Source organism: Diadema setosum, chromosome 3, assembly GCF_964275005.1.
Source record: "Diadema setosum chromosome 3, eeDiaSeto1, whole genome shotgun sequence".
Classification (NCBI taxonomy): domain Eukaryota; kingdom Metazoa; phylum Echinodermata; class Echinoidea; order Diadematoida; family Diadematidae; genus Diadema; species Diadema setosum.
Genome location: NC_092687.1, coordinates 44,779,558 through 44,805,866, shown reverse-complemented (window position 1 = coordinate 44,805,866; position 26,309 = coordinate 44,779,558). Strand labels below are relative to the sequence as shown.

General features: G+C 37.6%; 2 protein-coding genes across 2 annotated transcripts; both read left to right on the top strand.

The window, feature by feature from the left end:
• The first annotated feature begins 239 nt into the window (after positions 1-239).
• Positions 240-1,510, top strand: LOC140226606 (uncharacterized). Its single transcript, XM_072307061.1, has 3 exons — positions 240-339; positions 703-996; positions 1,389-1,510. Exons 1-3 carry the CDS (start codon positions 240-242, stop codon positions 1,508-1,510), a joined length of 516 nt encoding a protein of 171 aa, XP_072163162.1.
• An 11,972-nt stretch (positions 1,511-13,482) lies between these two features.
• LOC140246915 (uncharacterized) lies at positions 13,483-26,309 on the top strand. Its single transcript, XM_072326237.1, has 10 exons — positions 13,483-13,543; positions 14,809-15,117; positions 16,629-16,757; positions 19,106-19,390; positions 20,515-20,805; positions 21,894-22,175; positions 23,230-23,517; positions 24,169-24,447; positions 24,824-25,117; positions 25,699-26,309. Exons 1-10 carry the CDS (start codon positions 13,483-13,485, stop codon positions 25,833-25,835), a joined length of 2,355 nt encoding a protein of 784 aa, XP_072182338.1. The 3' UTR covers positions 25,836-26,309.

Here is a 26,309-nt window from a genome sequence, read left to right as displayed (position 1 = left end):
TTTTTTGTTGTTGTTGATAAAATCAATTCATCTTCTACCACATCTTTCTCTATTCCTCAGACCCACCTGCACTTGATATCATCTCTATCAAGGTAGAAGAAGACGTGGGTAATTGGGGAACGAGTCTCAATATCTCGTGTCACGTGGATCCGATCGACCAACCGTTTCCACCGATCGGTGTGTTCGAAATCACCGCTGATGGAGACATTTTGTCAAGATCCAACTCTTCTTCAACGATCATGGAAGATCAACCCAACCGATGTATCGATATATCGTGTACCGGTATCAATCAATTCGGGAAATCGGTTTCTATGCGGAATTATTGTCCACTGAGAGCAGGTAGGTTTCTTATTTAAAGGTGACACTGCCACTGAGAACAGGAATAGGTTTGTTATGGGTGTTGGTTATAAAGAAAATGGTAACAGCATATCTTGAATGTCTGAAAGTCTATGTTTAAATGTATGTTTATGCTTTATATGTTTTGTGCTCTGTATAGTCCGTTTTTGTGCAGATTATAGGAGAAGGAAACAGCGAAAATTAAATGAAATGTTTGAATCGATATCTGCTTTTAAGTAAGATTGGTTCAAATTACAGGATTGATTTTCTGTTTTGACACAATTTGTTTAAGAGAGGCTTGTTGTGATCACTGTTGCTTTGCTTTGGAATGAAGACAAATCAGTCATTTGTTCTTTGCTCTCATAGATCATGCGCCTCCGGCGAGTGACATCCTCTCCATCGAGACCCAGGAACTCGAAGGAAACCAGGTCATTCTCGTTATCACGTGTCACGTCAGGCTTCAAGACCAGCCGTTCCCACACCTCCACACTTACACCATCGGAGTCGACAACACCACGCTTTCCTCGTCCAGCTGCGCCTCGGCTCTCTTCAGACCACGCCCAGGCAACAGGTGCATCAATGTCACGTGCTCGGGGACGAACGGGATTGGTTGGACCTTCACCAGCGTTGAATACTGTCCAACTTTGGGCTCAGAGAAAGGTATTAAAGTCAGCGCGATGTACTCCGAGATAAATATATTTTACATCGAAGAAGCCATGGAATGTATTCATAACTCTAAAGCTATTAAGTCCATTTGCCCCGATTCTGTAAGACATGTTGTAAGACATGTTCTAATAGAAAAAGTCACTCGAAACCAGGAATCTGTGTGTGAGTGTTTGTCACTAGAAATTTTACCTCTAAGAAACACTCAAAGACGGTGTCACACACATACATTATTACATCCTGTAGGTGATACAACCAGTTATAGACAAGAAATCTTGGGTCTTATTGACTGGACTCGGAGTGAAATTTCACGGTAACGTATTTGTATACCCTTTTTCTGTTGTGTCCAAATAATTTTCACTCCATTCATGTGTGGTCCCGCTTTAAAGGTCCGATTGCTGGTCTTCGTCGAGGAGTTCTTCAGCAGCCGTCGACCACGTACGCCCTGCTCGTCGCCGTTTTCTTCCTGTCGTTGTTGACCTGCGCGACAGTGATCGTGAAGAGGAGATAGATTACTCTCTTTTAAAAATTAAACGACTGCGTCTTGTAATATATGCCACTCGTCTTTTCCTGACTTTACTGCGTCCATTGAGAAAAGCTGAACTTCGGTCTTCAATCTACGCTTCTGAAATTGAAACAGGGATAACTGTTTCCTTTTTCTTTTCTTTTTTTGTAATGAAATACTTTTTAGGTGTGCTCCATGTTTTCTTTAATGAACACTACATTTGAATGTTATTCTAATCCTGCTTATCACAGAACCCAAGATTTATTATTATTTAAGACAGGAAGTTTCAATTACTGTATTGCAAATGTAGATTTCATGCGATTAGCTTATTTTCAAAGAAAAATTGTGACTTACTTTGAAAGTTTCAGGTTGAAATCAATACATTTTCTATCATAACTAACATAATTATATCCATGTGTTTGTATCTAAATGAACTCATCAATTTGGCACTTGCTTGAAATACGTAACGGTAGGATTTTTCAATTTTGCATCTCGTTTTACATGTTTTTTTTTTCTATTGCTTCTGAACGAAATAAAAGGACAATAAATGAATAAAATGGAGAAAAGTAACAAAACATCTTTATTCTCATCGCTTAAACCAATGCTAATTATTGTTTTCGTCTTCTCTGAGTAATATCGTTGAATAGCACTGATACATGTACCAGTATTTGAGAGCCCTGTCGGATATGCTTACAGGAGCGGTGAAACGTTTTTTGAAGTGATGGGGACGACTTTATTGGAACATGGATGTCGATTCGTTTTCAGAATGGGCTGCGACATTTTGCTGCCTCTCCCCTCCGAAAATCTCCTACATCGACTGAGAAGCTGACTGCCCCCCCCCCCCCCAAGGAAAAACGCAGTATCTAACATTTTTGGCGATTTTCACTTTTTTGCATAAATATAGTCAGTGGGCAATCCTTCTTCATATGACATATTCAGATTTTTGAAAAAAATGTTTAGAAAGCCACTTTTCCGTAACTGCCAAACGCAGTATCTACACTCAACTTGCACTTTCCCCAAGGAAAAACGCAGTATCTACATGATGAATATTTCCCCAAGGAAAAACGCAGTATCTACAAAGCTAGTCTTAATTACCAGACACTGTTATTTATATATGTGAATACTTTGCCGGTTGTTCTGTAATTTGAACGTAAATTACTTTCTTTAGATATACTTGCTCAATAATAAGACATAATGTTCAAAATATCTAACCGAAACAATACTGATTAGTAAATATTTTGATGAGATCGTGATCCTAATATAAAACACAGTGTGTGATTAAGACTAACCGAGTGCACATTAAACAATACAACACAACACTGACAGCTTGCAGCTAGCTGCACTGATGCTGTGCAGCAGTCAGCACAGGGCCCGGCTAGTCAGCATACAGTGGGAGTGTGTACTTGGAATAAAACAAAATGTTGTCGTGGGGAAAATTACTCGTGAGCCTAGCCCTCAAGAAAAATTTATCTGCAGATAATGAGTAAGTTATCCAAAACTATTTCAATATTGAAAGAATAAAGCTGATTGTTTGTCACACGAAGCGAAGTAAACACAATGCATGTTTGTCACACGAAGCGAGGTAAACACAAATGCATACATTTGTGTTTACTTCGCTTCGTGTGATAAACGATTAGCTTTACCTTCTACCTCAATGATGAACATTATCCGTACTATATTCACTTGTTGTGAAGTAACTTTGTTAGGCCAAGATCCTTGTCAAAATTCCTCAGGCTCCGAATCCGAAAGTTTCTTCGAAAGGCAATAGACCATTGTGTTGTATCGGATAAACGTCAGGTTATGTAACATGTTACACCCTCCCTTAGATCTAGGCCTAAGTCTAAGTCTTTTAAGACTTGTCTAGACAGTAGGCTATGCCTAACGTTTGAGTCTTGCGTCTCTTTTCTAATGTTAGACTGAACGTTAATCAGAACTTTCAGGGTCCGTATTCCGAAAGTCTAAAGAAAGATCTAGTGTAGGACTTGAATAGGCCTACTCTAGGGCAGGCCTGTAGTAAGAAGTCTAAAACTTAACCACTTTTTAGAATCCTAAGTCTAGTGAAGTGTCAATGTTCAATTATCTACTCTATACCATACTTAGGCCTATGTCTTAAAATTACAGGGTTGACAATACTATAGATTAGGGTCCATGGGAAAAATAGGTACCCACGGTAAATGGACGAAATAGAGAAAGTTAAGAATAAGTTGTATTTTAATTCTTATCGGATCTAGACAGTGTCTAGACCCTAACCGTTAGTGAGACTGGGTTGCGTAAAATGCATGCATGATCCCATGCTGCATGCTATATTATTATTACAAGTAAAAAAAAGTTACATTACAAATTTAGGTCCTGCATGACGTTAAACTTAGGTTCAATCCAGAAGGAATAGGCCTAGAGAGCGGATGTCACTTCATTCTAGACCGGTTCTAGATGTATTTTTTTTTTCTAATCAAAGAGTCCTGGCTCGTGTAACAATTAGGGCTTAAACCTTCTGCAGTTCTAACGTTAGGCTATTTTTTTTTTTTTTCTGTGAGCATCGTGCATGTATAGCCTGAGGCGGTAGACTCGTGTAGCCTGCTACGTAGCCAGCCTAGAATAAACGATATAAAAACTAGACCTAGTCTAGATCGATCTAGGTCCAGACATTCGATTTAGATTTATTTTGGTCTAGACAGACTGTAACCTAGACTGTACAGATCTAGATCTAGTATTCTAGATGCTAGTTAGCAGCTAGGCCATGTAGCATCATATTACAGCCCTGGCAAGCTTCATATTAAACACGTATCGACGTAACGTTACTAGGCCTACAGCAAGATCGGTCTGGGATACACTTTTAAGCAAAACGTTCCAAGAACGATCTGTTATTTAATAATCTTATGAAGCCTACTCTGTAATCAGGGCATAAATGGGGGGGGGGATGGAGGATGCATCCAATGATGTATACATGCATACATAATTATGGCAGAAGATTAATCCTAGTCATTCCGCTCTAGATACTGCGTTTTTCCTTGGGGAGATTCGTTCCATTGTAGATACTGCGTTTTTCCTTGGGGAAATCAGTCAATTGCGTGGGGTTTCCCCAAAGTATCTACATTTTCATCAATAACTGAAAAACAAAACAAAAACACAAAATGATATTTTCCAGGAAAATTGGTAGCTAGATAGACTAAAATTCCACAGTGAAGGAATTTTTCAAAAGAGTATATTTTCCAGGGGGCTTTGGCAAAAAGATAAAATGGTGAATATCTCGGTTGTTTAGAAATGGAGCTGGATGTAGATACTGCGTTTTTCCTTGGGGGGGGGGGGGGGAAGCAGCAAAAAAACTCCCGAAAAAACTAAAAAAAATCAGACCCTTATCTACTTTATGGAAAGGGGGAGGGGGTTGACAAAAATTCATACCGTTTGTGACCCTGCAAGTAGCCAGACATTATTTTTAGTTAAGGGCAGATTCTGAAAAAGCAGACTCTAAGCTTTGAAATACATGTAATGCATAACTTCATTCAAATGGACCTTCCTAACCTATCTAACTATTGTAAAGAAAGCACACACTTTGGAAAAGTGTGAACCAAGAAAAGGGGCTCTGACTTACAGGGTCTATTCAAGCGCTTAATCTTAGATAAGCGGTGCTACCTGTGCAATGAATGGGACAATAAAACACAATGTAAATCACCATAGCAACAACAATGAGGGATTATCGGATTAAGCTGATTGAGCATGCTCTTTTAAGACATTCTGTCCATGACTAATGCCAACTTTAAGAGCAGTAGCATTATACTTTCAAAGGGTACCAGAGTTGAAAGTGGATACTGTGCAGAGGATTTTTCAAGAAATAAAAAGAGGCCCGTAGGACATACTTGATCACACTACTCTACCAAAAAATGAGGTCGTAAAAAAAAAAAACTGCTGAAAACCCATTTTCCCATTCATTTTATGATCCCAAATCAAGAATAAGGTAGAAGAAGAATAGCTCTTTCAGAAAGTATGGAAAACTAAAAAATGACCTTGTCGACCTGTTACACCTTTTATAAGTCCTCACGTAAAATCAAGGAGTACAACTTTTTGTTGGTTTTTTGATGGACGGTCTCATTTATGTTCTGCAAAACGAGCCAAGAAACAAAATCCAAAACCAAAAACCAAAACTAATATTTCACGAAAAAGTTAGGGGGGGGGGGGCAAAAAGTCACATCATTTATGTTATGCAAAAAAAAAAAAAAAGTGTGGAGGGGGCTGTCCTCCCCCCCCCCCCCTCCCCATTTCACCAGCCCTGCCTGCTAGGCCTAATACCTATTGGTATAAGTTCTCATTTCACAGCAATGTTGATTAGAGAACAAGTTACAGTTAGTTTAGTTGTAAGATTTTATCTTAGTTAATCACTGCATGACCCCAGTCTTGTTTCGCAACCGATGAACCAAATCCTTTAACATTGATGTAGCCTATACAGAAAGTATGTTACCCAGTAAAGAGTAGTCAAGATAAAGATTGAGACTGATGCCTTTTATCTCTCGTCTGGTTTCATTAATGTGTTTTTATATAGTCAGGAATTCCTCATACTGGTTCGTTTGTGTGAATGTGTGTGTGTGTGCGTGTGTATGTGTGTGTGTGCGTGTGTGTGTGTGTGTGTGTTTACAGTATCATGACATACTTCTCGCACAATACAGATCCACGGAAAAAAAGGGGTTATAATAATGAGGGATAGTAAGGGCAATTCTGAATTGTTTAATACCTTTATTTGTACAATTACGTTTCTGTCTAGTCGCAAGTTGCAGTCCTTTGGTATGATTGTGTCGGAAATTGTGTAAAGATTGCCGAAAATTACAATTTGGGAAGTTTCAAAAGTGATATACCCTATGCATCTCCAGTCTCAAATTATAACACTCTATCTTAAACTTAAATGAGAAATCGAGTCCGAAAATAAGTTAGTCTGTTAGAAAAGAGTAAAATCTTACGAGTTCAAATGTAACAATTTTACTTAAATTAAGTTATGACATGTAAGACATTTGGAAGTTTTTTTTTTTTTTCAAAACAGTTCTAGTACAGTGGATATGAATATGCAAATGAGTGAGCTGAACTTGCCATTACCTCACAATTTTCCATTGATCGTGTGCTAAAAAATGACGAAAATTCAATGTTTCTGTCATTGCAGTCTGAAACATGATGTTATTCCTGGTTAAATAACTTCAGAATAGTGATCGGTTACATATATCAGGATTTGAGCCTCGCGGCATAGTTGCGTTTGAATGAAAAAACACTGGAAATTTCAAAATTTGAAGTAACAACTATATGGCAAGGTATGACGGGGTGACATGCTCACTTTTCCATTTGCATATTCATATTGACCTTTCAAAACTGTTTCCTCAAAAGTTAGCGAAACTTCAAATTACCGTAACTTCGTTTCGATCAAAATTTTAACCCTTGAACTCGTAATTTTTTATTCTTTCTTAATAGCAGACTAGCTTATTTTTGGAATGGATTTCCCCTTTAATAATTTATACAAATACGTAAGTGTTATCTATGTTTGTGTTAAATCTTTTTCTGTGATTTCTCGTCAACTGCGTTGTGTTTGCGGTCATTCCTGCCTTCTTCCAGACCGAATGTAAGTCCTGTAGGATGTCTCCTTCTTTTTCTCACAATATGTGTGAGGTGAGTTGTGATGCGTGAGCATGTGTGTGCGTATTAAAGAGGAAAGTTGTGTTTATCGATGATGGTAATATCCACCCTACATATGAAAGGAAATCTGGATGAGATTTTAGACTTTTTGTTTACTTATTATCTTTCATACATGATACAGGACATGTGTGTGTGTGTTCTTTTTTTAACATTCTCACTTTTACATTCAATCAATTCCAAATGGCAATATCAAAACCTAGAAAAGTAATAGTAACGGATCAAAGTAATGCATATGAGTATATACACATATATTTATATATAACTATGTATGTATATATATATATATATATATATATATATATACATGTACATATGTATATTTATATATAACTATATATATATATATATATATACATGTACATATGTGTATATATCTTATACAAATTCACCCCTAATTTATGCAAAAGTAAATTAATTACACAAACTTGCATTAAAGAAATCTTTATTTCATACATCATTTTATGATCGTCATACACATCAGTGAAATTATGTATCTTAACTCCTATATCAGAATACTCTAAGCATTTTAGATACACTTTGAGAAAAACAAAACGGCTGCGATATAATAATACCGTGTGCTGTGCTTTGAATGAAAGTCAAATATTCAAAACGTGTTTATGAGGGACAATCAAGCGATCACCAAAACAAAAAAGTGAATGTTTTGTTGGCATGTTCTATGTATTTCTTTTTCTTTTTCTCAATTCTAGTATCCATTACATAACATGTTTCACTAAACTTGCCTTCAGTGGATTATAGGGTTAATGTGCAGACAGGCAACTTATCTTTTTATGCAATGTGTTGAACTTTTCACAAATCTTAGAAATTATCAAACTTATTTGAACATGCATGTATTGCATGCGCCATGTTAGACTTCAAATTAATGCCTTTAAACGAGTCAGGAATATAGACATGTTTGAAAACATGCTTGGTATAATAAGAGTTCTTCGAACGCGTTACCAGCTGCTTCATATGCATTTTCGTCACATGAATATGTGCCTGGTTTGCCACGGGGAAACAAACGAATTAGAGAGATTGATAAGACTCAAATAACAGTATTTTTTCTCCTTTTTATTTTTCTACGTGAACAGCATAACAATCAAGTCCGTACTTTATATCTTAAAAAAAAAAAAAAAAAAATATATATATATATATATATATATATATATATATATTTATATACATATTTATATATATATATATATATATATATATATATATATAATTGTATCCACAGATACATGCACTCACATTCATGAACGCATTTAATATGAGTGCATGCATTTCAAGGGTCTTCGTGTGAAAGTTGATCCCTGTATCCGCGTACACATTTATTGCGCCTGATGGCTATCATATATGGTACCGTGTATAATTAATGGAGGAAGTACAATGAGATTATTCACGTCAAGGAATCTGAGAATGACAAAAGTCAACAAAAACTGGTAATATGACGAGTAGTGAAAACAAGATTAGTGATACATGAGATGGTACAAGAATAAAGTATCATGTCAATAGACAGGGAGAGCTAGTGTAGGATTTAAGAAGCTACATGATCTAGGACTGACAGGAAATATTTTGTTTCCCAGCATGGGACAACTCGTCTTTTCGAAATCGAAGCATTAAAATCCCCATGATGTTGCTACTCAAATTTTATAAGGTATATTCATTTACAAAACCTTCTTCTTAATTTTCTTTCATCTTGTATAGCTAAATGAATGAAACGGATCTTGTTAAAGTACAGGAACCTTCTAATACAATTGAGAGTTTTTAAAAAAACTGTCTGAGTACGTTTATAATTTGCGGCATTAATCGATCACATTCCTATTGAACTCATCCCTTTCAAATTATTCAGAATGTAAATATATGTTCTCTTTACTTTCTTTTTTTCACATCAAATGCACTTCGAAGTGAAACTTGAATGTGCTTGAAGATCGCGACGTTTTCAGAGATGTGAAAATTTTGTTTCGAAAATCCGTTATAGAAATGCAAGGACTCATTATACAATCGTACCATCGTAAATGAATGTCTTGTTTCTAGTTTTTTTCATTCATACAAACTTACCTCGGTGTTTTGATTTGTGTTACACGGTTTCCAAATCTAAATACCATTAGCTTGTTAAGAAACGTCCTGCAATTTAAATCCACGAGACACTTCACACGCTGATTACACCACCAGTGCAAAATAGCTTGATCTTTTTTTTTCTGTCTCTCTAAGCTGCAGAAGACAGGTTACATTTATTCTCTAAAATACAAGGGAATTTGTTGAAGTTGCCGAAAGTGACACTTTCTCGATATATTCCAACTACACTTTATAATATTTGATAGTAAATTGCTCACATGTAATATGAGTGTAAGAGAGACAAGAATGTGCAATCTTAATCTGATATCCTTCACTGAAGCTGTAAGATGAAGAGGTCATCAAATGAAATCCATTTGAAGCGAAATATAAGAACCAGATCTCATTAAAAAAAAGAAAAAAAATGTGTTAGCTTTTGAAGCAGGAAACTAAATGACTCATCACGATGCGCGGATGGATCTTGCGGATTTCATCATGTGAGTAGCCTCTTTCATGTGCATGTACCTTCCCTTGACTCAATAAAAAGCAGACATCTTGAATGCAAGGTATTGAACTAGATTTAATTTGATCTTTGTGGTATACAAGGTAGACAAGTTTATGTCTGGACATTGGCAACTTTTCACGGTTACAGCTCTTCCTCGTTTTTCAGAGACGCATATTCGAGAGTAGGTGTGAGGAAATATATTAACCAATGCAGACTTTTGTTTCTCTTCGAAATATTAATATTCACTTCAGGCATATAATCGACTAATCGTAAAACCATGTAAATTGAATATAAAAATGTTTTATTTGATAGGTTTTTTTTTAATGCCTCGTTTATTTTAATTCGTATTGTCATTGCTGAATTGATTGCTTCACTGATTTTTCCGATTCTATCCACCAGGATTTTCATATCATACCGGAATCTACTCACAATGATTGACAACCGAATGTTGGTGCAGTTGGGGCTTCTTTTCATAAACATTCATATGGGTGGTAAGCATAGTTTAAGACATTGTTTATTTCTTCTTCTGCCTTATTGCACACTTTTCGTCGTTTTGGTAGGTATCTATGTGTATCACCGCAAAGTTTGTAAAAGCAGGGTGATAAGATCTGCTTCAAATTTATTATGATAAGGTTTATAGGGCATAAAGATATTCAAACTCGCGAAAACATCTTGTTGTTTCATTGGGTGCGAACAACCAAATGTATATCATATTTTGTAAACTTATTGGAAAACATTTTCGTCACTTTGTCATGCTCAATTTTTCTGTGATCTGTCCACCGATCTTCCTACATTACTTTTGCAGCTGGGACAACGTTGAACCTCGAGGTACCCTTGCCTCTACGGGCAGGCCGTGAAGTCACCGCAGTGTGTACAGGAAATGATGCTCCCAGCTCGGGTGTGACTTGGTACTTGAATGGCATCCAAATCACTGAAGGGTTCACCACCGCTAGCAGTGCCATAGTCCAAGATATAGTGCAACCCCAATGTGTTAGATAGAACGTTAACTTTTGAGGCAATGGTCCTGGGAATATATCATGTTTTGGTATTCAAAGACAATCACTAAAACGACTTCATGGCCCAGTTTATTCCTGCAGAATTTTTGGACTGGCGTAGAAAATCAACACTTTTACATCTCAGTTTTGATGCAAATTTCTGCTTTTCGCTTCTGTGTAATCACATCTTGGCATAATGTCATATCGGGTTTTGGTAACGTCATAATGAGCTGTATCGATGTGTGCCGTGTTCTGGCAAGAAAACGTTACACCCACCCACCCACCCCCCCCCCCCACACACACACACAAGCATATACAATTCATACGTGTATGTTGCCTCTCCACTGCTGAATAATAACGACGTCAAACATTCAATTCATAGGAGATAAATGTGTCAGGTGGTGCATTCTACGAAATACAAAGAAAAAGGACAGTTTAACTTTTTGTTCTGCCTTTTAATTACTACTGTGTTTTATGGTTTTAATATCTTATAAGCTCTAATTTCAACAGCAGCTACAATTTTTGAAAATAAAATGACAATACGTAGAACTAAGGCAAAGACGGAGAACGCCTCAAAAATTGAGTCTGCTAACCCAGACGGAAGTCACCTTTCACCTAGTGCGACACCCTCGATTGATATCCGCCCATTTCTTTCACAAATGTTGCGTTAATTCGAATAAACATGATTTCGGAAGAAGGACGAATACTTCATCTACCCATACACACAAGGTGAAGGAGAACATTTGACCGATTTTAGGAAAAAGTGAGTGTAAGATTAGTTTTCTATGCATCAGAGCTGACAAGAGTAAAAAGGAAGAAACTTTACGACTCTCAGCGGACACTCTATGTTTGTCTAGGGAGGACATGAAAATGGGATAAAAATTACTGCGAAACATCTTCTACAAGAAAACGTACTAGGAAGATGTGGGGAGTCAAACTGCACCCAAATGATAATGTTATTGCTTACAGATGACAAATTATTAATGAAAATACATCCCAAAGTTAGACTGACATTTCGTCTTCTTTCGGATAATGGATATAAAAAGATTTTTTGTCAGCTCCAAAACAATGCAAGAAAATTCAGCTAGCAGAATGACAGTGGGTGTGGTTTGGCAGCCTCAGAAGTATCCGTTATCGGAGTCTGGTTAAGAAAACACCGATCAGTTTGGGCAGTCGCGTATTTCTTTTCCTTATGTCAAATTACTTATGTAGGCCAATCACACTCCTTCTCTGGATTTAACTCAAATGAATAATCTATCAAACAAAATCAGTGCACACACTTCACTAGAATCTCCCTCTCTAGAGTAAAAAATTAAAAAAAAAATAAAACAAAACTTTATGATACCATCCATACTTATTCCAATCATTTTTTTCTCTCCCCCTCCTCTCCTCTCACCCCTCTCTCTCTCTGTCTCTCTTTCTTTATTATCAGCATAGATCTGCAGCCACAAGACTACTCCGCTCAACTGCAATTGGCACTGACATTTATTTCTCCCTATCCCAAATCAATATCAAAAAAAAAAAAAAAAATGTAACGAGCCTTCCTTAACCATAAAATATACCACACTTTTTTTTTCCTTTAGACATCTTACTTAATGATGGTGATTATAATACAATATTTCGTTATAAATGTTATCACTTCTCGTCAGCGATTGTGTCTGTAAATGTGTATTCGACACCAGGTGGATATTTTCACCTTTGCGAAGAATAGCTGAAGAAAAATAATGTTTAAATTATTGTATAAAAACATACATATGAAAAAAAGTAAGAATTCTAATAAAACTTACTACGTTGTAAGCGATTATATAGCATATTGAATCAATAACATCTTTAACCCCTATATATAAATGTTTAAACTTCAGGTCGGTAATTTCTAGTGTGTTATTCGAATAGGACAATTTTGATATCGACAAATATGTATTGAATGAATAAAACAGAAAACAAGAACCACCGCGAAAGATAAAGAAGAAAGTTGCTGATGAGTTGGCATGCATGAATCATTGCTTTCATTCTCTAAGCAGCAGCGCGTAGTGAATAAATATCCGAACTGACACTGTCAATCAAATTTCCATTCACGCCCACTATAGTAATGAGTTAATCCATATTCTGTGAGGAACCCAATGCGGAGGTTGATCGGATGTGAACTTTCACCGACAATAAGAGAGAGAAACTAATCGGTTTAATTTTGCATCTTCCGAAACGCTGTCTCCGTGTGGCTTATACGGCAACCTAGTTTTAAAGAATCCCGCTTCAGAACCATACAGCATACTTTGCCTTTCCCGTATTCATAATCATTAAGAATCTGCTTAACTTAAGGCATGGTGGTAAATTCTTCGAAGTGAGACATTTGACAGGTTATGAGGCTTTCATGACGGACCCTATACGGTGTGTTTAGACTGACCGCAAAAATAATTAAAGAAATAGAGAAATGTAAACAAGCCTATGTTGAGAATGTCTTGATCGTAGAGTAGTCTAGAACATTGTACCTTAATTTGAAAGTCTGACGAAATGTTGAATCAAACAGCCGTCATTGGTGTCTGGAGGCATTCGGTTTCTGCCCATTCCTTATAAAGGTTACAATTAACATCCTTGTACCAGCCGAAACTCGTGTTCTTGTGGTTACAAAAAGTTATCGGTGCAGAGTCTGAAGATCTGGGAATGATAAAGGATAACAAGTAATTGATGGGATACTTCTGATATAACATATATGTAATCCATTGCAAGCTTAATGAATGCTTAATGCCGTCGAAATGAGCACAATGGAAACGATATCTGTCACACTACGTCAAACTGGAAAAGCATTGGCAGCTGAAAACGGAAGTGAACTTTCACCTACAAAAACGAGTAGTCACAGAAAAATGTTTTTTAACACCCCTTAGGAGTAGAATTCTCCTCATCTATAGAAATTGTCTGATATTTGAATATTTGTTCATCTTACCTGAGGTGATATAAGTCCATCAGGTGTGTAGTTTGGGGTTTATGAGTATCTTTGTCATCTCCGACATAGAACGTGCTGGGAGAGTGATGTGTGTCATGATATAACGTCCCCACTACCTATGGTGTAGAAAGACTGCATTATAATTATTTTTGCTCTATTATACAGTTTGATGTCTTCCTTGTGTGAAAATGACTCTGAATATATGATTTACTAATCTTGATGGTAGAAGCAATGAAAGGTCATAAAACACCTGCTAGAATTAAATAGTCTTTTCAGGTTTATTTTCTGCCATTTCAATCAACAGGAAGTTTTTCATTTTTGATCTCTTGTCCCACGTAAGTCTTACAAGTTTCCCCAAAATGAAGAGATTAACAGAAGCAATTATAATAATCGGCCCTAGGAAATGAATTATGACAGATTTGCTGAGCAGTATCTGATTTTTCAGGACATGTTTTAATTCCGGACCGACGGAAGTGGCAGTCAATTTTTCCACCGAGTTCATGTAAATGATATGACGCTATCAACTACTGTTTCTTCTGTTTCAGTGAATGGCTGGTGAGGATAAATCCCGATTTTGTTTCCTTCATTCCACTCTTTAAGAAATCGACATTTAACTTCGATAAGAAGATTATACATTATGACATGGATGAGCTACAACACTAACTGACAAAGGCAGACATTATTCAAGAGTACAGTGGCCACACTAAATTGCTGTACCAGTGGTACAACTACGTGCTCCGGCTATGCGGGTGAGTACATGCGGCTTGATATCTTGACAACGTTCCAAAACACACAGCAAACATATACGGCAAAGAGAAACAGACATTGGTTATCCTTTTTCATCCTCCATCGTGGTTATTAGATAAACTCTGCCTATATAGCAAGCTTTCATCCAGTGTTTAATGATATGAATAAATCATACAAAAACAGCCACTTGCACACATTTCACTCTTAGTATAATGATTACTGATTTTGCTAATAAACACTTTTTGTATGTAAATTTGGTAAACATTTCAGGATAATACATCACATTGAACTATTCATGTGTTTATTCACCTTCTTCGTCGTTTGTTGCTTGTTATGTTGTGTGTTGTGTGAATATGACTGGTCTACGATAATACATGTATCTCTCACTATGTTCTTCCAGTGAGGTTGGTTGGTGGATCAACCCAAAATGAAGGCCGAGTTGAGATAAGGTGTAACGGGCAGTGGGGCACTGTTTGTGACGATTTTTGGGGTATCAACGACGCGCACGTGGTGTGCAGAGATCTCGGCTACTCTTCGGCCTCAGCTCGTTACTCGAGCGCCCACTTTGGGGCAGGATCTGGACCAATATGGAAGGACTGTCTTGTCTGTGCTGGAACGGAAAACTCTCTGTTACAATGTCCACGTGGGTATTGGGGATGCCATGACTGTGGACATAGCGAAGACGCCGGAGTGAGGTGTGAGGGAGACCGTGAGTTGGATTCATTAATTCACGAATATCTACTATAATGATAACGCTTATATGCATTGTTTATTATAGGCTCTATGATTTCATGGCTACTGTTATTGAATATTTACGTATTTGACGTTTTCCTTTTTTGCCTTATTCTCGTGATTTTCTTCAGCAAGCTAGGAGAGCAAGGGAGACCGTCCCCATTTTATCAACCTCGTATTATGTAATGTTTTGACATTGTTTTGTAAACACATACGTGATAAGACCTATGAAAGAAGTAAACAGGTCAACATAATCATGCAACAACTTCAAAGTATATATCCATACAGGGGATTATGTAAACGCGTACTTGCGGTGAAAAGGCTCAATTCAGATGTTATAATGGTACAAGAAAAACAAAATGGCTGTATGGATTACTACTCAGATAATGTATGACAAATCCTGATTTCTCTTTATTTTCCCACGATTATTATCTTATAAGCGTCATATCAAGGAAGGTGGGAGAAGGTCTGGGTGTGTGTGTGGGTGTGTGTGTTTTCAAAATTTGTTCGGGTCATTGGTAATGAAAAGCTTAATTTCTTGCTTTTGGACATTCTCATCAGGGGTGTATTTATCATAGCTGTTTCTAGCTGACTATGTATTAAAGAACGTGTAGGTTTTTGGTTCCAGTCCCTACAATGGCAGCTATACACTAAAAGTTGTGTTCTAGTGAAGCACAGCCCGTTGTCTGCACTGCATGCTCCTTCAGAGGGGACTTGACTCACTTCAGCGATTGATAAGTTGTGAAAATTTGTGAAAATTTGTTGCTTTTTCAGCGACAACGAAAAAAAATAAAAAACATGTGATTTGAATGTGATGTTTTATTTGATGTGAATATAAATGTATATTATAGGCCTATATACGCATACAATGATGTCGTTTTTGTTATTCAGGATATTTGAAATGTGTATCCCATTGTATGATTTTCCCCAATCTCTATGTTAAGCAAAACTGCTTCGTCTAAAGGGTTAATTAGATGCAATGATTTCATGTGCCATATCGCATTATCCCCTACATTTGCACTTTTAACAAAATGGATAATGATAATCTACAGCTTTCCTACATCATTCACATCCTTCAGTTGTCTAAAACAATGCAAAATATACAGCAGAGAGTGATTGAAATAGCATACATCCAAGGGAAATTTTATGTCTCAGAATGAACGAAAAAGAAGTGATATAAAATGTTCACCTCATTATTTGGAACTTCCGGTAATCATCAACAAAGTGCTGGGTTCATGCAATTAGTGACGGTTTGAAGTTGTTTCTGCTTTTCAATAAGGTCTGCACATTTTGACCCAGCTTTGGAAGTGGGCTTGAACTTCAGTGTTGTGACTCAGACTCTGCCTTGGACAAGGCTACGTTACATTTCCTTCATCTATTTCTTTGTTTTCTCGTATCAATGAATAGCCATGATCAGGTTACAACCAAACTGAATTATTGACACAAGAAAACTGTTATTGTTATTTTGGATCTTTTTCCCGTTTGAAGGAACTGGTAACGTAGATACGTACAACGTTCGTAGCGAACTGGCATTAACTCCAACGGTAGCTGACCATGGGGGCGTTCTTCAGTGCCAACTTCGCAGCAGTGAGCAGTCCAGAACGTTACAAGTCCAACGTAAGAAGGATAGCATAATTATGTATGTCTAATAATATCCTTGTGTATGTATGCTTCTCTTTTCAGCAGGTTGTCTTTTTTATGCTTGCATGTGGAAAAAATTTACTCAATCAAAACCCTGTGCTTGATTGCAGTTACAATAACGAAGTAAAGAACTTCAATATGCTTATCACTGGAACAGCTCTGAATATCTCTCCTATTGGAATGGTAATACAAAAATTGAGGGGGGGGGGGGGGGAGGGGGACCGACTGTCATTTCTTGCCTTCACTTTTCGCCTACACTTTTCGCCTTCACCGGTTGCTCATGAATTGACATAAAAATATTGCTTTCAAAGGATATTTCATTGACACACACACGATGACGCAATAAGCCATTTCGTAAGTACCTTTTGTGCGCATTTTAGAAATGGCCTTTCTTTTATTGTCTCAGATGAAGAGGCATTTCACTCGCTACCGATGCAACATATTACCTATGCTTACTCAATGTATGAAGTTATGGAATTCATCTTCAAACAAAGAATTAACGTGCGTTGATCTGGTGACCTAGGTGCTGTTGTTTTGTGTGTAACTGTTTGTCCGTCTGTCTCTTAGTGGACTCTCAAACCTTCTGTGCCGCTTAGTAGCTGTTTTCAACCAATATTTGCATCAAGTCTTATTAAAGAGGGGCCCAAACTCTACAAGTTATGTCTTTTTATTGGGTCCCTTTATTTTTTTTTTAACACACGGAATGCATAAGAATGTTTCACTTTCGTTGCTTTAGCAACCATTGCATTATATCCTTACTGTAAGTTTTTAATTATTATTTTCTTTGTATAAATATACATTTATCTTTTTTCACTGAATAAAGTGAGATTTTGGTTTATATTTTGTTATCTTATTGTGAAAAAACGAAATAAAATGAAATTGAACTGAACTGACCTGAACTGAACTGACCGAAAAAGGTCCTTAAACGAATAAAGCATCCATTGATTTGAAACATTAACTCACTCTTCGGTTATTATTGCAAATACAATGCTATAATAAACACTCTGTTGATGTCAGGTGGATGTGTTGGCAAGCACTATTTACGAGGATTACATGAATAATCATTACATTTTTTTATGCTTATATCAGTGAATTTAAATACCAACATACAAATGCTATGAAAAGAATACTCTTTTTCTGCTCATGCGCACACGGGAAGTGAGGAATTGGGCTATTTATCGGGTGTATTAACTTAATTTTAAATGATATATGCCTGACGACTGTGGACATCTCATGATAATTCCAGATCCGGCATAATCCCATGCAAAAATACCGAAAAAAAGCAATAAAAAATATCATATGTTTCCCATTCAAAATTCCTCGAAACTCCTCGAAAACCCTGAAAATTCAAACACGTGGTTGGTATCAATCATCAAATTGTTTACCCTGTCACAATATCTGCGACTTTGAATTACTTTATATAGATGTTCCTGGTCAACGAAAGTAGTATTTATTATCGAAAGTTCAAACTCTCAGAAGGATTAAAGTTGCATTACATTTTAAGGGACTATGCAGTGCATAAAGCAAATACATGCTTACTTGCATTGATACGCAATATCCTGATCAAATGGCCGATAGAATATAGAAATACGATGTATGTGTCTTATGCAGTGTAAACCCGATTTTTTTTTTTTAATACATGTATGTTGACGAGCATGACGTGGATGTTTCCCTGCAACGCCATTTGTTATTTTTTTTTAAAACTGTAAATGGAAAACAAATTTTAACAATCTATAAACTATTATAAGCCGGGCATATCATTTGCTGTACAGGTTTATATCTACGATATATATTATGGGACATCTTCGCAATTCCAAAATTTTGATAATATTCCTAATCACACGAATTCGGTATGCCTAGAAATTCGACAAAAAGACAATGAAAAAGGGTTCGTTAATCCAAACATTTGTGGCGTTATTCCGAAGGTTTGCTAAATCCTAAAATTAAACAAGCGTCCTTATCGTGGCGATTCGTTATTCCTAATTGATCTGGAAATATTCATATTTTGTTTTCTTTCTTTTTTTTTTGGCGTATCCAAGTAATCTGAAGAAACGTCACAAGTCACTATGCATTTGCTTTGCACGCATAGTCTCTTCAAGGTTGTATAAAAATGCACGATTGTGATCTAAACTCCATAAAATTAGTAAGAAAGGATTGTCACATCAATGTAAAAGTTGGTACACTCATTGAGTTCACAGTCCCGCGGGACAGTGTGAAGTTTGTTACACAAGGTCACGCAAATGTAAAGGCAACATAACCTGAACTGGACTTTAATCATGGTTTATTTGGATATCAATCTGCTTGTAATCCTGGTCACGTGACAGACGCTCCAGCAGACAATATCATCTTGATCGAGATCGTTGATGACGAGGATGGACAAGAAACTAATGGCCTCAGGATCACGTGTCTCGTCAACCCCAGTGACCAACCATTTCCACCAATCGGGACATACGAGATTGCAATCGATGACGTCATCCGGTCATCTTCAAGCTCCCCCACGGTGACTCTTGACCCTCCCCCTCTTGGATGCGTAGAAATCTCCTGCACCGGTATCAACGAGATCGGTAGGACGACCGCTGCACCCCGGACTCATTGTGTGAGGAGATGTGGTAAGTGAATGTACAATTATAGATCTTGTGATGCACTAAGTCTTTTCACATCCAGAATGAAAGGATATAAAAAAAAAAAATCAGCAAGATTTCATCTTAAGAGAGAGAGAAAAAAAAAAATGCTTTCAAACGGGTCAGTCTTTAAACGTGCAATAGATGAATTTATAACTTCACGTTATGAATTTCAATTCGTCGCAAAGTCTGTTTTAGTTTTGGTAGATCTGTGTAGATTCCAGAGTGCTGGCCATAATTATGATTTCCTGATATTTTCATCTCTATCTTCTTTTCTTTTCTTTTCATATTTGATTTGGTTTCCAATGGAGGAAGACGAGTGATTTCATAGTGCATCTTCTCGGATAAACAAAAAAAAAAGATGTATTACCACATCACTAGTCTTCCTCAGTCATCCTTTACGTGCCGGGACTTTTGGCGGTGTGTACTAGTATTAGGCCACAGCATTTTCTGTGCCAATAGCTACTCTAAAAGGACGGAAAAGGTTAATAATGAGACGACGGGTATAGCAAACTCTGTTTTGTTGTCATTGGGGACAAATATGATTATCCAAGCTGAATTCACCTGGATTGGCTCTTATCATTCCAGGACACACGAAGCTTTGTTTTGTTTCAGTTTCTGTATTCTGACACGATCCTGACATGGCTGTGGATGTCCCGTTGTCGGGAGCAAGAGGAAGATGAAAATAGGATACTTTTGGGGGTGTTTGTATGAGTGTGTGTGTCTGTCTGTTTTCTCGCGTTTGGGTACACCTAACACAGTACAGTAGTCATCAGGGACGACCTCTATTGTTACGGTCAGATATGCATTAACAGGACTACATAAACTGGAATTTCTTTGTGAATAGCATGAATATGGCGTCTGTTCTGTTTTTCTTCTTTTTTTTTTTTGACGTAATTTTGTATCCATTCATCCATTCTTGGATTGTCTAATGCTTCAAGAAATGCTCAAGAATTCGTTCTTTAGAAAAATAATGTTTTTTTTTTCTTCTGTCTCATGCTGCTTAACAAATATCCCTCTTATTGCAAGTGTCACGTTTAAAGCAAGAATTCTGCAATGACGACACTAATATCACCACACCTAACACTGCAACTGCCTTCGTTACCTTTCAGAGACAACCAGCGGCAACCCTCCAGCAGCGAACATTTTGTCTATCGAGACTCTGGATTTCCAAGCTACAGATCGTACGATGAATCTGCTAATCATTTGCCGCGCGAACAGAAACGACCAGCCGTACCCGTACCTTAATTCATATGCAATTGGAATTGATGGGACCATCCTGTCCAACACGAGTTCAGCTTCGGCCATCCTCAGGCCACGCCCAAACAGGTGTTTAAACGTCACGTGTTCTGCATCGAACGGTGTCGGTGTCACCTCCACGTGGGAAAGGCACTGCCCGAGGGGTGAGCAGTGGGGAAATTCAGTGATTCAACGTTTTCTTTACATTTTGTCCCATTCCTTTTGTAACAATATAGTTTCCTCCCGTCTTTACGGAAGCTTTTAAGCGCCATTCTATTTGACAACATGGCGAGATACTTCATTTTGTCAAGTCGACTTATTATTTTACATCACGTCGACATGTCAAGATATGATACTTACCATGTCGACTTACCAACTTAGTGTATGTCAACTGGCGACATATATCATCTCGCAAAGTTGACTTCCCTAAAAGTCGTGTGTCGACATAGAGACATACATCATTTTCCCAATTTAACTTCTTCATAAATAGATGGCGACATAGATTATCACGCCAAGTCTATTTGACAATATAAATTATCTCGCCATGTCGTCAAGTAGAATGACACTTAAAAGCTTCCGTACGTCTTTACCAGCATCTGGTGTAAGATCTGTAGTCATCTGTGAAAACTTTGTAATGATTTGCCGAAACTGAGAACTCAGTGGTGTATAGTTCAGAACGCACGGGATTTCGATGATCTCGAAGATTCCCCTTTGGTGAAGTAGGCCTACTATTCCTGAATCACGTATACAACAAACGGGCACCTACTAAATTTACAATGATATTAGGGTCATCAAGAAGACCGGAAGCAACGCACAAAACAAAAAAAGACCCGAATAAGTCAAAATATGTTCTTTATTGTTACAAGTGTAATCATTTCTATGAGTATGATAGATAAAGTCATGGAAACTGCATACCTACCATTACAGGTCTATGTTCCGTCGGGTAATCGAGCTGCTTGGGTTGCCTGAACCGCTTTGACATCTCCGTGGCCGAGCGGTTTAAGGCGTTGGCGTTCCATGCCAAAGACCCAGGTTCGATTCCCGGCGGAGACCAATTTTTCCAACTCTTACACTTTTTCTCCGAAAAGGAGGGTCAATATGAGAAAAAATAATGTCAAAGCTATGCACCGTTTTCTCCCTCCTTCCTCGTATTTCATATATATATATATATATATATATATATATACATATCAATTATACAAGAAAGTAATACTCCCTAATAAAGTATATTGATTGGTAATTTTTGTCACAGATCTTCCGGCAAACGATATCATCGTGATTCAGATCGCTGACCACGAGAACGGACAGGAGATAGATGGCATCAAGATCACGTGTTTCGTCAACTCACGTGACCAGCCATTTCCACCAATTGAGACATACGAAATTGCAGTGAATGACGTCATCGAGTCAGCTTCAAGCTCCCCTTCCGTGACCCTTGAAACCCGTCCGAGTGAATGTGTGGAAATCTCCTGCACCGGCATCAACGACATCGGTAGGACGATCACTACAGAGACATACTGTCCAAGGAACGATGGTAAGTCAGTATGTGAAATCTTAGGGTGAGAATCTGTCCTGTTTCATTTTCATCCACTTTCCACCGTGATACCAGGGAGGTGGACGAGGTCTCTTCCCACCTCCATTGTGATTCTCCCTGTTGTGCATGATAATTATGTGTGTGATAACCACAGCTGTGGATTTGAAAGTTTACATTAGTTTAAACCTTCAATGGAGTGTGTGTGTGTGTGTGTGTGTGTTTACCCTCCGCAAAGTCATATGCTAATCTAACAATTTAGTTATGGCAGTTGCCCAGAGTTTTTAATTATGTCATCGTCACATGTAAAATAAGGATTATGTCATACCCTTCAAAAGACGTCTAACGTTCAAACGTCTTTTTTTTTTTCTGACACGTTATATGGGGTGCTAGGTGAAGATCATGAGGTATTTACCTCTGTTGATTTGTATTATCTTCGCACAGTGTTAACGTTCGTCTCGCTGGTTCGACACAATTCTGTGTATGTGTGTGTGTGTGTGTGTGTGTGTGTGTGTGTGTGTTTCGATAAATTTATATATATTTATATATATTTATACTTCTTGATCGAATATTGGAACTCTTATAGAGGTTACAAAGATTTTTCGCAGATTGAAGTCTGTTTTCTTCGGTGGTTCATTATCTAACTGTGTCCAAGAAAACTATGAAAACACACACACACACACACACACACACACACACACACACAAGACGTAGTAACCATGGTAATTATGTTAACAATTTTTCAGTCTTAATATGTAGTATGTCAGTATAATATGTCAGTATGCAATATCAATATCTTTACAAATCCGATATCTCCGAGATACATGAAATACTGTACAGGGTTACCACATGCCACACACCCTTCGAAACTTTTCATTTGATGATGGGTATCATCCCCATAATGAGTTTTACAGTTTTTATGAGTGTCACTGCTGTGCTCCAAATACGAAACTTAACAAAAGTACTAGCATACTTCTATAGTAAATGTTACTCCTTAAAGGATCTCTGGAACACCATTCTCCCAATTATTGTTACGGATGTATTCATCTTCCCGTAGAAACCGGCGGCGAGCCTCCAGCTGCTGATATCTTGTCGATCAAGACTTCGGAGTTCCTAGACAAAGACCGTCAGATGAATCTGCTAATCCTGTGCAGAGCGAACCTGAGCGACCAGTCGTACCCGTACCTCCATTCCTATTCAATTGGAGTTGATGGGACCATCCTGTCCAACGCGAGCTGGACCTCGGCCGTCCTGAGACCACGCCCAAACAGGTGTATTAATATCACGTGTTCCGCGACTAATGGCGTCGGAATTACTTCCGCTTCGGCGAGGCACTGTCCGAGGGGTGAGAAATTTATCTCTCCCCCCCCCCCTTCCCCCTCCTCCCCCCCCCCCCCCCCCCCCCATCGTCTGCTTGCCATACAATTTTGCTTCAACTTGTTAGATCCCGTCTGCATATGGTCTTATATTTTGGAACACTATTTTCAATGATTTGTAATAACTTAGAACTCATTGGTTGAGTTGGGGAATCTCTGTGATTTACCGAATTCTATTACTTTTCACTATTGTGATCTTTTCCCCATTCATCAAAGCAAATCGGGCAAAAAAAGCAAACAACGTTTGTGACTGAAACCGGGTGCCAATTACAATGAGTCCTTGCAAAGAATTCGTTGTTTTGCTTAAAACATTTTACTCATTACAAGTTTTTATATACATATTATGGATGTATACATGTATATTATAGGCCTACATTATATTCTACAATAGGGCAACCTAGATTCACATTGCGCTTGCTTTTATTTTGGACCGCTAAATATATTTCACGAGCCCCAAAAATATAGATTTCAGGATTTTATTGAGCTTCGTAGAATTATACATAATCAAATATAAATTTGATTAACCAACAATCTCTTGTGTACTTTTAAAACTTTTATTGTGAACTTTTTTGGGGAATAAAATCAATTCATCTTCGACCACATCTGTCTCTATTCCTCAGACCCACCTGCACTTGATATCATCTCTATCAAGGTAGAAGAAGACGAGGATGAGTGGGGAACGAATCTCAATATCTCGTGTCACGTGGATCCGATCGATCAACCGTTTCCACCGATCGGTGTGTTCGAAATCACCGCTGATGGAGACATTTTGTCAAGATCCAACTCCTCTTCAACGATCATGGAAGATCAACCCAACCGATGTATCGATATAATATGCACCGGTATCAATCAATACGGGGAGACGGTTTCTATGCGGAATTATTGTCCACTGAGAGCAGGTAGGTTTCTTATGGGTTCTGATTATAAAGATAGTGACACTGCCACTGAGAACAGGTATAGGTTTGTTATGGGTGTTGGTTATATAGAAAATGGTAACAGCATATCTTGAATGTCTGAAAGTCTGTGTTTTAATGTATTTATATGCTTTATATGTTTTGTGCTCTGTATAGTCCGTTTTTTGTGCAGATTATAGGAGAAGGAAAGAGCGAAAATTAAAATGAAATGTTTGAATCGATATCTGCTTTTAAGTTAGATTCAAATTACATGATTGATGTTATGTTTTGACACAATTTGTCGAAGAGAGGCTTGTTGTGATTAATGTTGCTTTGCTTTGGGATGAAGACAAATTAATTATTTTGTTCTTTGCTCTCATAGGTCACGCGCCACCAGCAAATAATATCCTCTCCATCGAGACCCAGGAGATCGAAGGAAGCCAGGTCATTCTCGTTATCACGTGTCACGTCAGTCTTCAAGACCAGCCATTTCCACACCTCCACACATACACCATCGGAGTCGACAACACCACTCTCCCCTCGTCCAGCTGCGCCTCGGCTCTCTTCAGACCACGCCCCGGCAACAAGTGCATCAATGTCACGTGCTCGGGGACGAACGGGATTGGCTGGACCTTTACCAGTGTTGAATACTGTCCAACTTTGGGCTCGGAGAAAGGTATTAAAGTCAGCGCGATGTACTCTGATGATGATTCAAAGATTAAATTTGTTTTCATTACCATCCAATAAACAGAGAAAACTATATACAATACATAAGCAGAACATATCTGTAATAATTGCAAAAACGTAAATTGCAAAATACATGTGATAATGAATACCAAAATGAAGAAAACATTTTTTTTACATTTACATATGATAAGCCATAAACGGAGAGATGAATATATTTTACATCGAAGAAATCATGGAGTGTATCCATAACTCTAAAGCTATTAAGCCAATTTGCCCCGATTTTGTAAGGCATGTTCTAATAGAAAAAGTCACTCGAAACCAGGAATCTGTGTGTGTGTGTGTGTGTGTTTGTTTGTCAGTTGAAATTTTACCTCTAAGAAACACTCAAAGACGGTGTCAAACATATACATTATTACATCCTGTAGGTGATACAACCAGTTATGGACGAGAAATCTTGGGTCTTACTGTCTGGTCTCGGAGTGAAATTTCACGGTGTCGTATTTGTATATCTTTTTTTCTGTTGTGTCCAAATAATTTTTCTCTCCATTCATGTCTGGTCCTGCTTTAAAGGTCCGATTGCTGGTCTTCGTCGAGGAGTTCTTCAGCAGCCGTCGACCACGTACGCCCTGCTCGTTGCCGTGTTCTTCCTGTCGTTGCTGACCTGCGCGACAGTGATCGTGAAGAGGAGAGAGATTAGTCTCTTTTAAAAATTTAACGACTGCGTCTTGTAATACATTCCACTCGTCTTTTCCTGACTTTACTGCGTCCACTGAGAAAAGCTGAACTTCGGTCTTCAATCTACGCTTCTTAAATTGAAACAGGGATAACTGTTCTTGTTCATTTTTCCCTTTATTTTAAATGAAATACTTTTTAGGTGTGCTTCATGTTTTTTTTTTTTTTTATGAACACTATATTTGACTGTTATTCGAATCCTGCTTATCACAAAACCCCAGATTTATTATTATTTAAGACAGGAAGTTTCGATTACTGTATTGCAAATATACATGTCATGCGATTAGCTTATTTTCAAAGAGAAACTGTGACTTACTTTGAAAGCTTTAGGTTGAAATCAATACATTTTCTACCACAACAAGCATATATCCATATGTTTGTATATAAATGAACATATCAATTTGGCACTTGCTTGAAATACGTCACAGTAGAATTTCTCCATTTTTGCA

Coding starts and splice junctions, on each gene's coding strand:
- LOC140226606 (XM_072307061.1), top strand. CDS start 240: ATGGAAGATCAACCCAACCGATGTATCGATATATCGTGTACCGGTATC. Junction 340..702: donor TTATTGTCCACTGAGAGCAG/GTAGGTTTCTTA, acceptor TTGCTCTCATAG/ATCATGCGCCTCCGGCGAGT. Junction 997..1,388: donor AACTTTGGGCTCAGAGAAAG/GTATTAAAGTCA, acceptor CCCGCTTTAAAG/GTCCGATTGCTGGTCTTCGT.
- LOC140246915 (XM_072326237.1), top strand. CDS start 13,483: ATGGAAACGATATCTGTCACACTACGTCAAACTGGAAAAGCATTGGCA. Junction 23,518..24,168: donor GGCGAGGCACTGTCCGAGGG/GTGAGAAATTTA, acceptor TCTATTCCTCAG/ACCCACCTGCACTTGATATC. Junction 25,118..25,698: donor AACTTTGGGCTCGGAGAAAG/GTATTAAAGTCA, acceptor CCTGCTTTAAAG/GTCCGATTGCTGGTCTTCGT.